The 10868-nt window shown below is 41.6% G+C and overlaps 1 protein-coding gene across 1 annotated transcript in view; it reads left to right on the forward strand.

Moving 5' to 3' along the window:
• LOC114042951 (trichohyalin-like) overlaps positions 1-8022 on the forward strand; it is an 11050-nt gene extending 3028 nt beyond the window's left edge. Inside the window, exons 3-4 of the mRNA XM_027861728.1 lie at positions 12-1026; positions 7898-8022. Of these exons, the coding sequence (XP_027717529.1) occupies positions 12-1026; positions 7898-8022 (1140 nt within the window). The remainder of the gene's footprint in view (positions 1-11; positions 1027-7897) is intronic.
• Positions 8023-10868: the final 2846 nt, after the last annotated feature.

Raw genomic sequence — 10868 nt, forward strand, 5'->3', positions numbered from 1 at the left:
AACATGGGCAGCAGACCCCAGAAATGCCAGATGATGGGAGACGCCAAATCAGGCCTCAGTTCCCAGAAATCCAGAATGACAGAAGGGACCAAACCCCAGTACCAAGAGATGATAGGAGATACCAAGTTAGGCAGCAGCCTTCACTTCCAAGGGATGAAGGAAGGAACGATCATAGGCAGCAGATCCCAGAAATCCAGAGCGATCAGAGACACCAAGTTAGCCAGCAGTCCCAAGTACACAGAGATGATGAAAGGAACCACATTGTACAGCAAACTCCAGGACCCGAGGATGGTGAGAGATATAAAAATAGACAGCAGACACTAGGACCAAGGGATGGTAGGAGACATCATTTTCCGCAACAGATCCTAGAACATCAAAGTGATTTAAGATGTCAAGTTAGACAGCAGACCCCAAGACCCCAAGATGATGAAGAACATCAACAAACCTCAGAACTCCAGGGCAATGGAAGACACCAAGTGAGAAGCCAAAATCCTGGAACAGAAATTGATGGCAATTTCCAAGTGAGACCTAAGATCCTAATACCAAAGTACGAGTATAATGAGAAACCCCATATTAATGAAGAGATCTCCATACCAAGGGATGGGATCAGAAACCATCTGAGAAATCCAACCCTGACTCCAAGAAATGATGGGAGGCTTCAAGTGAGATATCAGAGCTCTGCAAATGGAGGTGATAAGACATACTTTTTAAGCAACAATGAAAGAAATTTTCAGAGAGATTTATCTCAGAGATTTCATGATGATGAACAGGAACAGCCAGAAGAAAGATCTGATTATTGGGATTCCCCAAAGCAGGAACCAACATCACAGAAAGCTGAGCATAGACACCCCAACACCCAGGAATCACTGGTGGAGATAAAAGATAGTCCAATACACTGTGATGTGTATTTTTTGACCAAGCAAAAAGGCGACTGGTTATGCTATTGTATCCATGATCCATCAGAACAAAAAGATGAAGGAAGCAGACAAAATAATGCAGATCACTCTGCCTTTGAAGATGACCAAGGTGACAGATACATAGGAATCTGGGAATCTGGTATGGAAGACCGTTATCAATCTCATGACCAGCAATCAGATAATAATTATTCTATTGAGAGGCAGCATTGGAGGTGGGAACCAGTTGAAAGAAGTCATGGTGACTGTCCAGTTCAAGAGTGGGAAGAAAGAATGGATAATCCAAATCAATATACAGAACAAAACTGGGAAGAAAATCCTAATGATGAGGCTTACTTTCCCAGCCTTACCTGGAAATCATATGGCCAGTAATACTCTCCAGGCTGGACCAGGAAAGTGCATGAGTTCCAGGAGACTCTTGGGAACTCACAGGATTCTCCATTCTTTGAGGATGACTTCTAAAGCCCTGTCTAGATTCCCACAGGTACTTCAGATGTTCGATATGTTTCACTATTATCTGCACTAAAAGAGTTATGTGTTCTGATTTTTCTTTTTCTTTGAGAAAATGTAGCTAATACTAGTGTATGATCAGCAGAATCTATCATCTTTTGGTTTGGGGGGCTCAAAGAGCACAGGGATGCTTTAAGATGAAGGAAGAAAACAAGTGTCTGTCAGGTCTCCAATGGCCCTGTGACTAGTGTGACATCGGTGAATCACAGCTCGCAAGGCTTACCTAGAGGACGTTTCTGGGTCAAATTCTCAGCTTGTATGAAAATCAATAATAAATCAATAGCATTCAACTACTGTCTTCTGAAGTGTGTTTTTCCTCCTACTCCATGTGCAAACTCCTAGGCTCTCAGATTGGAAGCTGAGATAAAGTAAACCATTTGTCACATTCCAGAACATAATTCACTTTTTAAGCAGGTTTAAAGATCCTAGCTTTCCTGGTTACTTCCTGTGTGGACTCAGAAAAGTCATTTTACTTCATTGGGCCTCTGTTTCCTCATGTCTGAAATGAGAAGGGAGGCAAACAGCATAGTGGAAAAAAGACAGGCTCTCAAGTCAGAGGTTCTGGGTTCAAACCTCTGATGCTTACAGCCTGCGTAAGGCAATGTTGTTTGAAAACTTCATTTAACTACTCTGAATTTTCTCACCTATAAAATAAGGGAGTTGGACTAGGTAGCTTTCTTTAATCTCTAGACCTAAAATCCTAGAAGACTTTCTCAGGTCACTTCCTGCTCTAATTCTATGATCCTGACAAACAATCTTAGAGAAGGTAGTCAGTCAACAAACATTTATTAAGCACATGCTGTGTGCCAGGAACTATGCTAAGCACTGTCACTCAGAGATTTAGGCAAACACCTAACATACTATTTCCACTTCCCAACCTACCCCACCCCAGCATACACACACACACACACACACACACACACACACACACACACACACACGCACTATGTCCTGAGGTTTAGTCCAGTTTCAAACTTCTAGGGAACAGATTGAAGGCACAATGAGCAATTACTTCATAAAAATGACTCAAATGTGCATTACACTGAACTACATAGATTTCCATTGTTTTTCAGCAGTGCTTGACCCTTTGTGACCCCATTGGGATTTTCTTGGCAAAAATACTGAACGGGTTTGCCATTTCCTTCTCCAACTCCTTTGACAGATGAGGAAACTGAGGCAAACAGGGTTAAGTGATTTGCCCAGGGTCACACAGCTAGTAACTGTCTTAGGCCAGATTTAAACTCAGGAAGATCAGTCTTCCTGACTCCAGGCCTAGCACTCTATCCAACTGTGCCACCTGGCTGCCCTGCAAATACAAAGATTACCTCTAAATATATTAATTAGTTCTGTACTAATTATAATCAGTTCCCAGCCCTTTTCCCTACTCCTGCTACTGAAACCAAACCACAGGGCACTTGACAGCACTCTGGAAGGAGCCATCAACAATGCATGCACCTGGTGCAGGTAACCAGCAACCGTGCTCTCCCTAGAGAGCTCACATCAGCCAAACTCACTCATCCCCAGGCATGGAGAGCACCAGAGGACACAGGATGGTGCTCGTTCGCCCCCTCGTGGTCATGGCTTTCAATGATCCCAAGGAGAATGCTTTATTAGAGAGTGGGTAATCCTGTTTAAACACAGGTCTGTGGAACATGACATTCCTTTCCTAACTACAGAGATTTTTCACTCCGCTTCCTTGGCCACAGCCCATCAAAGGCAGGCAATATCCTATATATTCATTCTTCCTTGTAATTTTAAGACTTGACTGACGACAATGACAATGATGGCATTTATATAGCTCTTTGAGGTTTGTAAAGTACCTTACATACACTAGCTTATTTAATCCCCATAACACCCCTATGTGGTAGGTGCTATTATTACTCCATTTTTACAGATGAGAAAATTGAGACTGAGAGAGGTTAAATAACTTGCCCAGGATCACACAACTAGTAAGTGTCAGAGGCTTCATTTGAACTCAGGTTTTCCCGACCCCTTCTCCAGCAATCTGTTCACTGTGCCAGCTAGCTCCTAGTATGGATTAGGTGACCTCCAAGGTCTCTCTCTTCTAACTCAGAACTGATGAACTAAGTTGCTCTGGCTATCAACTATATTTTATTCTTTTCCAGACTTTTAAAAAAATCATAAGCTTAACTTTTTTTGTCGTTCAGTTGTATTCAACTCTTCGTGACCCTATTTGGGATTTTCTAGGCAAAGAAACTGGAGTGGTCTGCCGTTTCCTTCTCTGGCTCATCTTACAAGAAAGAAAAGTGAGGCCAACAGGGTTAAGTGACTTGCCCAGGGTCGCACAGCTAGTTAAGAGTCTAAGGCCAGATTTGAACTCAGGGAGATGAGTCTTCCTGATTCCACTATGCCACCTAGCTGCCCCTAAACTTAACTATATATTCCATAAATATATGTTTTTCATAATTATATGATCTCATCAGAGTGGAGTACTCATCTATGGAGTGACCCAACAAAAATGCAATAAAGCAACAACCTAAAATATTAAAGAAACAGATATTTTAAAATCCATGACCCTTCACCAATCACTATTTCCTAAGATCTAATGTAATGTAATATCAGGAGCTGAGGGGTGAAATCTTTCTATACCTCACCCACACACACGCTCGAACAGTGAGAAAATGGTATTTGTTCATTGATAGAGAGCTGGCATCGAAGCCAGAAGCCCTGGGTTCAAGTTCCACTTCTGACACATGCTGGCCTTATAACCCAGGTCAAGTCATTTAAACTCTCTGTACTCCAGACAACTCTGTAAGTTACAGAGAAGGTGCCAACCTGCATTAGTGAAAAGAGTTTCCTCACCTGAGAGTTCCCTATATCAACAAAATCACAGATCTAATCCTTATCACTATCCATGATACTATCTACCTATATAAATATGTATATACTATATATGCTATATAGTATATATATAGTATATATATTTATATATGCTACATACTATCCATCTGATACACATCATCATGATCATCACCAAGCCCCCTTTTTTATAATACATTTTTATTTGACATCTTTTGCTTTTAATCACTTACATTCCCCAATATATTCCTTGCCCACTGCCTTGCTCCTCCCCTTCCCAGAGAGCTGTGCCTTATAACAAAAAATAAAAAAGAGAGGGTGGAAAAGTTTGACAAAACCAACCAACACACCAGAAAAGTATGACATTTGCAGAGTTCCACATCCAAGCCCCTAATTTTGCAGAGAAGTGGGAGAGATGCCTTCTATCAGTTCTTTGGGAGCAAGCTTGGTCGTTTTAATTTTATGGGCAAGCTCTTAAGATACTAGAGAGAATTCTTTGTTTTTAGGTTGGACTACTCTCAGATAACCTCTAAGGTCGATTCCACTTCTTAAGATTCTGTGATTTAGAGAAATAAAAGCGTAATGGACAATAAAATCCTGAATAAAACCAGAAAATCATAATTATAGATAGACAGATAGATAGATAGATTTAAAAAGAGAGAGAAAAAAGAAATGTAACTACATTTAAGCATGAGTAAAATAATAGCAATAGCCATTACTTTGTTCTATGTCCTCTTTGATCTCTTCAATATACTTACATGTTGGTATTCTCCCTGGTTGACATTTTCAACATGCCATAGTATTTCATTCTGATGAAATCCATTCATTCATTCAGCAAAAATTTATTAAGTATCTACTAGGGGTGGGGAACCTGCAGCCTCAAGGCCATATGTGGCCCTCTAGGTCCTCAGGTATGGCCTTTTGACTGAGTTCAAGTTTTACAGAAAAGATCCTTTTATTAAGGGGATTTGTTCTGTGAAGTCTGGGTTCAGTCAAAGGGTCACACTTGAGGACCTAGAGGGCCACATGTGGCTTTGAAGCCGCAGATTCCCCACCTCTGGACTAGACTGTAGGTGCTAGATGCTAGGGAAGCAAAGGCAATAACAAAAAAAGGGCCACTCCTCCCGGAGCCAACCTTCCACTGAAGGGAATCATGTGCCCAGATAAGTAAATATGAAACACATACAAAGAAAAGAAAGTGACATCAGGGATGGAGTTGGGGCAGAATAACATGTATACGCTGTTGTCACACCTCAATCCTTGGTCACATAGGTTGTTTGCAGTTTCTTGTGTTTACAATAAAGCAACTATGAATGTTTTTTTTACAAACTGAAGAGAATTCAAAACTGAAAGGCAACTGTTAGTTGCAGAGTGACAGGATTAATTGGTAACTAAATAATAACAATGACCAGCATTTATATAACACTTCTGTGTGCCAGGCACTTCATAAATATTATCTCATTAGGTCTACCCAACAACTCAGTAAAGTAGGTGGTGTTATTGTCCTCATTTTACAGTTGAGGAACTGGGGTGAAGAGATGTGCCCAGGTAGTAAATGTCTGAGGTCAGATTTGAACTCAGGTTTTCCTGATTCTGGGCCAGTCCTAGGACAGAGTCCTTGAGGCTCTATCTATGGTACTAATTCTCTTCCTCTAGGTGGCAAGAAGACCTAAGGCTGGAAGAGACCTCAGAAGTCATCTGGTCCAGTTCTCCTTCCTGCCTCTTTTTTTTTTTTTAAACAGGTAAGAAAAGTCATGTGACTTTTCCAGAATTGGGCACATAATTTACAGAACAGGGATATGAACCCAGGTCCCCAGGCTCCAAAGCCTGCCTTCTTTCCCCTTAGACTATGCTCATTCATGTACTCTGCTCACTAACCAAACAGGACACCATACATCCTGCTTTCCAAAAAGACACTGTTCTATTTGTCCTGTGAGGGGCCTGATTCAGGCCATGCTTGAACAAAACAAGACATTCATAGATCACTCAGCAGTTAACAAAATGAGATTTACTAAGCCACAGCAGGAGAAACAAATTTGGTGAGGGTAGGCACACTCTGAGGATATCCTGAGATGATTCAGCTGAGCAAAACTTTCTTGTCTGGGGGCAGCTAGGTGGCACAGTGGATAGTGCCCCAGCCTAGGAGTCAGGTAAGACCCAGGTTCAAATCTGACCTCAGACCAAACACTTGACACTTACTAGCTCTGTGACCCTGGGCAAGTCACTTAACCCCAACTGCCAAAAAAAAAAAAAAATTTTGTTGTCCATTGTGGTCCACGGTCAAGCATCAGAGTGGGGACTGGGGCTCCTCAAAGCCATTTTGTATTCAGGTGATAAGGAAGTGAAATCAACAGCCTGGACTTACTTAAAGTTGGTACTTCCCCATGGATCTAGCACAGTGGATTGAATTGTATTGTAATCTACTTGGCAATATTTGGTAACCAACCCCTAGACTGAACACCCTGGCAACGTTTTCTTCTGTTGTATACAGATTCTCTGAACTTAAAACTTACCGGAAGAATCAGGGAGAGGAGAATCCACAATCAATTATGCTTTTCACCAAGACCTTTATTTCTTACGATTTTAGGAGTTATCTCTGGGTTGCTTGTTTGTTTTAACAATACAGCTGATAAAGGTATTACTTGCTATAATACCTTACTTTTTAATGATTAATTTTAATAAATTAATAAAAAATAAAATTTAATAAATTTAATGTTTAAATGATTGCACCATGTGATTCATAATCTCTATAAAGAATTTGTCCTAACTATCCACATGGAGGTAGCCAAGTTGTGAGGCAGCTTGGTGGTACAATAGTTAGAGCAATGGGCCTGAAGTCAGGATGACCTGAGTTTAAATGTGGCCTTAGACACTGACTAGCTGAGTGACCCTGGGCTAGTCATTTTACCTCAGTTTCCTCAGCTGTAAAGTGGGGAGTGATGTAGAAACAGTAGCTATTATTATTTAGGAATCATTTTACCCCTTCTTTACCCTGTACAGTTACTTTCAGTCTTGAATTTTCTGCAGTTTGCAGAAAATATTCATATTTTTGTCATTGTAATTGTATTGTAATTGTAATTGTTGTATTCACAATACAATTGTGAATTTATTATACTGACAAGAAACTGCAAAAGACCTACCACTAGGTTACCCCAACCCATCCACTGAACTACCTCCCTTCCTCCAGATGGCAAGACCTAGCTCAGCCCCTCAAATGGGGATAATAAGAGCCCTTACCTTGAAAGGCGGTTGCAACAATCGAGTGAGACAATATTTGTTAAGCATTTAGCACAGCGTCTGACACAGAGTAGGTGTCATATAAATGCTTATTTCCCTTCCTCCACCAGGTTCCCAATCTAATGAAGGAGATAATATGCTAGCAACTATGTACAAATAAGCTATTTACAGAATTAAATAATCAACAGAGCTCTGAAATTAAGGGGGATTGAAAAAGGCTTCCTGTATTTTTTTAAAGGTGGGAGTCATGTGGGATGAACCAATCAGAAGTTGGGAAGATGGGTCACATCCCTCCCTCTCCACAGAAGCCAATCAGGAGGCTTGACTCCAACACTTGACCCACTATAGTCCATCACTCCCCCAACCCACCCTTCACTGCCGTTGTGCCAGCTCTCAGGCTTCCCTTCTGCATCCAGCATCAATCATCACAGCAGTTAACCCCGCCCCAGGTACCCATAGCAGCAGCTGTGCAGTGGCCATTGGGAGCATACTCTCAACCCAGCATAACTGTCCCCTCTCTTCCAGACCATCTGACGGCTAAGGCTGTTGTTGCCATTTGACCTTTGTTCTCAAAGAGGACCCTTGACATCACAGGCGAAGTCTTGACACGTGCATGAATTGGATTTAAGAGAAGTGGAGCTGCACAAAGTCATGAGCCTCACTCTGTCCTCCAAAGTCATCGACATCCAGCGGCAGGACAAAAGTCAAGATAACTGGTCAGAGCCCGGAATGCAGTAGATGACCTTGGCCTTTCTAAATTAACTTGACAATTAAATTACCAATTTTATCTCTCTCAGAACATAGCAAACCCAGCACCAAGTGCCTTTCTTTCCTACAGAGCCATCAATCTTGAGGATAAACACCTACTGATGATGACAGCAAATACCTTCAAAGTCTATAAATGGGACCTTCTCAGAAAAATGGGAAGGAAAGGGTAGAAACATAAATGTGTCTGGCGTTTCCTGTAGCAGGTGCCCCACAAAGGATGTGTTTAATGCTTTCAGGAAGTGACTGGTAAGTAAATGCAGCTAGCTGGTGCACTGGACCTGGAATCAGCAAAACCTGAGTTCACTTAGTAACTATGTGTCCATGAGCAAATCTTTTAACCTCAAACCTCAGTTTCCTCATCTGCAAAAGGAGATAATAACGGCACCTACCTCCAAAGGTCGTTGTGAGAATAAAGTGAAATAATATCTGAAAAACTATATAAATGCCAGCTATTATTAAAATCCCTAAATCCTTCAAATGAACAGATGTGAATGAATTGTGATTGACATCATGGAGCTCATTACATTGTCTTTCCCCCAAAACTCACCTATTTCTATTCCAGTTACTCCAGTTCAGAACCTTGGTGCCAACCTTTCCTCCTCACTTTCACTAACCCCACCCATCCAAGCAATTTCTAAGTCTTGTCATTTCTATATCCACAACATCTCTCGCATCTGGTCCCTCTACTTTCTTCATACAGCCACCACCCTAGCTCAGGCCCTAATTACCTCTCACCTGGACTATTTTAATGGATTTCTAGTTGATCTCCCTGCTTCAAATCTTTCCCCATTCCAGGCCATCCCCCACAACTACCAAAGTGATTTTCCTGGAATTCATAGGACCATACGTGCAGAACTGGAAAGGACTTTAGAGGTCATCTCATTCAAACCCCTCATTTTGCAAATAAATGTGAAAACTGGGGCCCAGAGAAGTTGCCCATGGTCACAGAGCTAGGAAATGTTAAGACATGCGATTCAAACCCATATCCTATGCTTCGGGCCCAGCATTCTTTCCACTGTTTCACTGCTACTAGACAGAGAAATCCTACTCGGAGGTGGGGTTGGTGACCTCTGAAGGCCCTTCTAGCTTGGAGATTCTGATTTTAAATGGTGGGGACAGCAAGAAAGCGGTAGAGGGAACCAGTGAGCTAAGCAAACCCTCGAGCTTGCTGGTGGGACAAAGGGTGGGTCTTGAGGCTGAAGCGGCCCTGGGGTGACATCAGATATTAAGGCACAGAACAAAGAGTTCCAAATCAGGAAATGTATTCCTTCTGCAGAGCCCAAATTGACCCACAGCCACGGCCTTCCTTGGGATTGACTGCATTCTCTCACCCCTGCCCTCGATTGCCAAAGCCGCCTCTTCTCTCCACCCTCCCCCTCCTCTGGACACACCCTATGCACTCTCCCCACAGGCTTTCCCTAGCGATGGGGAAGATGGGAAACTGCTGCATTCTGATCTGTGAGTCATTTCCTGTACAACTAGCAAGACTTCTGAGTTTAGCCTTGAGCAAACAGGATCTCACACTTCTCAGCTTCCAAATCACTGGTGTTTCTTGTCCAGTTAATGGACTTGTGGACTCCCAAGTTAATGCCTTAACAACCTTTTCTGAAACAAAGCCCTTTTCTGCTCTCCACCCCCGCACAGGCTCCTACCTCCCCCAAAGTCAAGTTTTTAAAGCCTGCCTTTTATGTTCAAATCTGCGCTATTCCAAAATTATAAGCATTTAAAATATGGTAATTGGTTCCAGCTCAATGAAAATATGCAGGGCTAATGCAAAGCAACCACTTCTGGAGTTTTCTTATTCCCACTAGGTGGGGCCTAGCCATATTTTTTATTTTACCTTCATACGTCCATGTCTTGACATTTCTCCAATGTGAGTACCCCCTTCACAGATCACAAGTCCTCGAGGACTTCTTTTTAAAATGTAATTTTTATTGATAGCTTTGTTTTTACATCATCTTCATTTGCAAATGTGATATAAATATATACAGTGGCCTAAAAGTTAAAAAAAAAATTAAGAGCTGTTTTTCCAAGCCCCTCCTGAGCTTGACAGTATCCTAGAATCTCTTCCCCTTATCTTGAGATACCATCAAATTTCCCCCTATCCTGGACCATAAAAATTCTTTATCTCCCTCATCTTGAGTCATCACATTTTCCCTGTCTTCCTTATCCTGGGTCCCCTAACCTGTCACCCAACTTCCTCATCCTGTGTCATGACAATTCCCCCTTATCTTGTAAGATGAAACAGGCCCCTATGCCTCTGTAAGTTGCTAGTTCTCCTTCCAGGTTAACCCAATGCTAATGCCAATGGTTACAAAGGTCTAAGTGAATTCTTTCACACCTGAACCAGCTCTCCCAACTCTAAACCTCAACAATTGAATTTGTCTCCCCTCCCCTTCCCAAGAAGACATCACTTGTAACAAAAAAAAAAAAAAAAAAAAAAAGGTTTTTTTGTAAAAGTAGTTTAGGAAAACTAAGGAACAGCTCAAAGAAATCTGACAGCATAAGCAATGTGCCATACCAAAGGTTCCAAAGCTATTCAAATAAAAAAGGGAGAGTTATTACCTCAACTATTCTCATTATAACTATACAGAATTCAGTTTTGTTTCATTTATATAA

Source organism: Vombatus ursinus, unplaced genomic scaffold, assembly GCF_900497805.2.
Source record: "Vombatus ursinus unplaced genomic scaffold, bare-nosed wombat genome assembly UNPS02014768.1, whole genome shotgun sequence".
In the NCBI taxonomy this organism is placed as follows: Eukaryota; Metazoa; Chordata; class Mammalia; order Diprotodontia; family Vombatidae; genus Vombatus; species Vombatus ursinus.